The sequence below is a fragment of the Eimeria mitis genome, genomic scaffold, assembly GCF_000499745.2.
Source record: "Eimeria mitis Houghton genomic scaffold, Emh_scaff2255, whole genome shotgun sequence".
Classification (NCBI taxonomy): Eukaryota; Apicomplexa; class Conoidasida; order Eucoccidiorida; family Eimeriidae; genus Eimeria; species Eimeria mitis.
This window is the reverse complement of record NW_013570584.1, coordinates 3,515-4,273: the sequence shown is the minus strand read 5'-3', so window position 1 is coordinate 4,273 and position 759 is coordinate 3,515. Positions and strand designations below refer to the sequence as shown.

The 759-nt window shown below is 71.8% G+C and overlaps 1 protein-coding gene across 1 annotated transcript in view; it reads right to left on the bottom strand.

The window, feature by feature from the left end:
* Nucleotides 1-759, bottom strand: part of EMH_0051070 (uncharacterized protein) — a gene marked incomplete at both ends in the record, with an annotated part of 5,962 nt that overhangs the window by 4,705 nt on the left and 498 nt on the right. The window contains 1 exon segment of the mRNA XM_013496715.1: nt 3-750. Coding sequence (XP_013352169.1) covers nt 3-750 — 748 coding nt within the window.

The following is a 759-nucleotide window of genomic DNA, read 5'->3' as shown; positions in this document are numbered from 1 at the left end:
CCGCCTCTTCATACCTCGCCAGCCTTTGCTGCTCGCTGTCTGCTAGCCTTCGGTCCCTCTCCTCCTCATCTACTTTCTCTGGAGGGCCCCCCGTTCCCTCTCGGGGGCCCCCTGGACCGTTTGCTGTGGCACTCAGGTTCTCTGCTGGGCCCCCTAGGCACTCTGGGGGGCCCTCTAGGCCCTCTGGGGGGCCCGCTAAACCCTCTGGGGGGCCCTCTATGCCTCCTGGCGGGCACAGTAGGCCCTCTGGGGGACCCTCTAAGCCCTCTGGTGGGCCCCCTAGGCCCTCTGGGGGGCCCGCTAAGCCCTCTAGGGGGGCCTCTAGGCCCATTGGGGGGCCCGTTAGGCCCTCCGGTGGGCCGTCTAGGCCCTCTGGGGGGCCCCCGAGGCCCTCTAGGTGGCCCCCTAGGCCCTCTGGGGGGCCCCCTAGGCCCTCTGGGGGGGCCTCTATGCCCCCTGGGTGGCCCGTTAGGCCCTCTGAGGGGCCCCCTAGGCCCTCGGAGGGGCCCCCTAGGCCCTCTGGAGGGCTCTCTAAGCCCTCTGTGGGGGCCTCAAAGCCCCCTAGGCCCTCTGCGGGGGCCCCTAGGCCCTCTGGAGGGCCCGTTAGGCCCTCTGGTGGGCCCCCTAGGCCCTCTTTGGGGCCAGGTAGGCCCTCTGTGGGGCCCGTTAGGCCCTCTGGGGGGCCCGTTAGGCCCTCTGAGGGGCCTCCTAAGCCCTCTGGGGGGCCCCCTAGGCCCTCTCGGGGGTCACCTAGGCCCG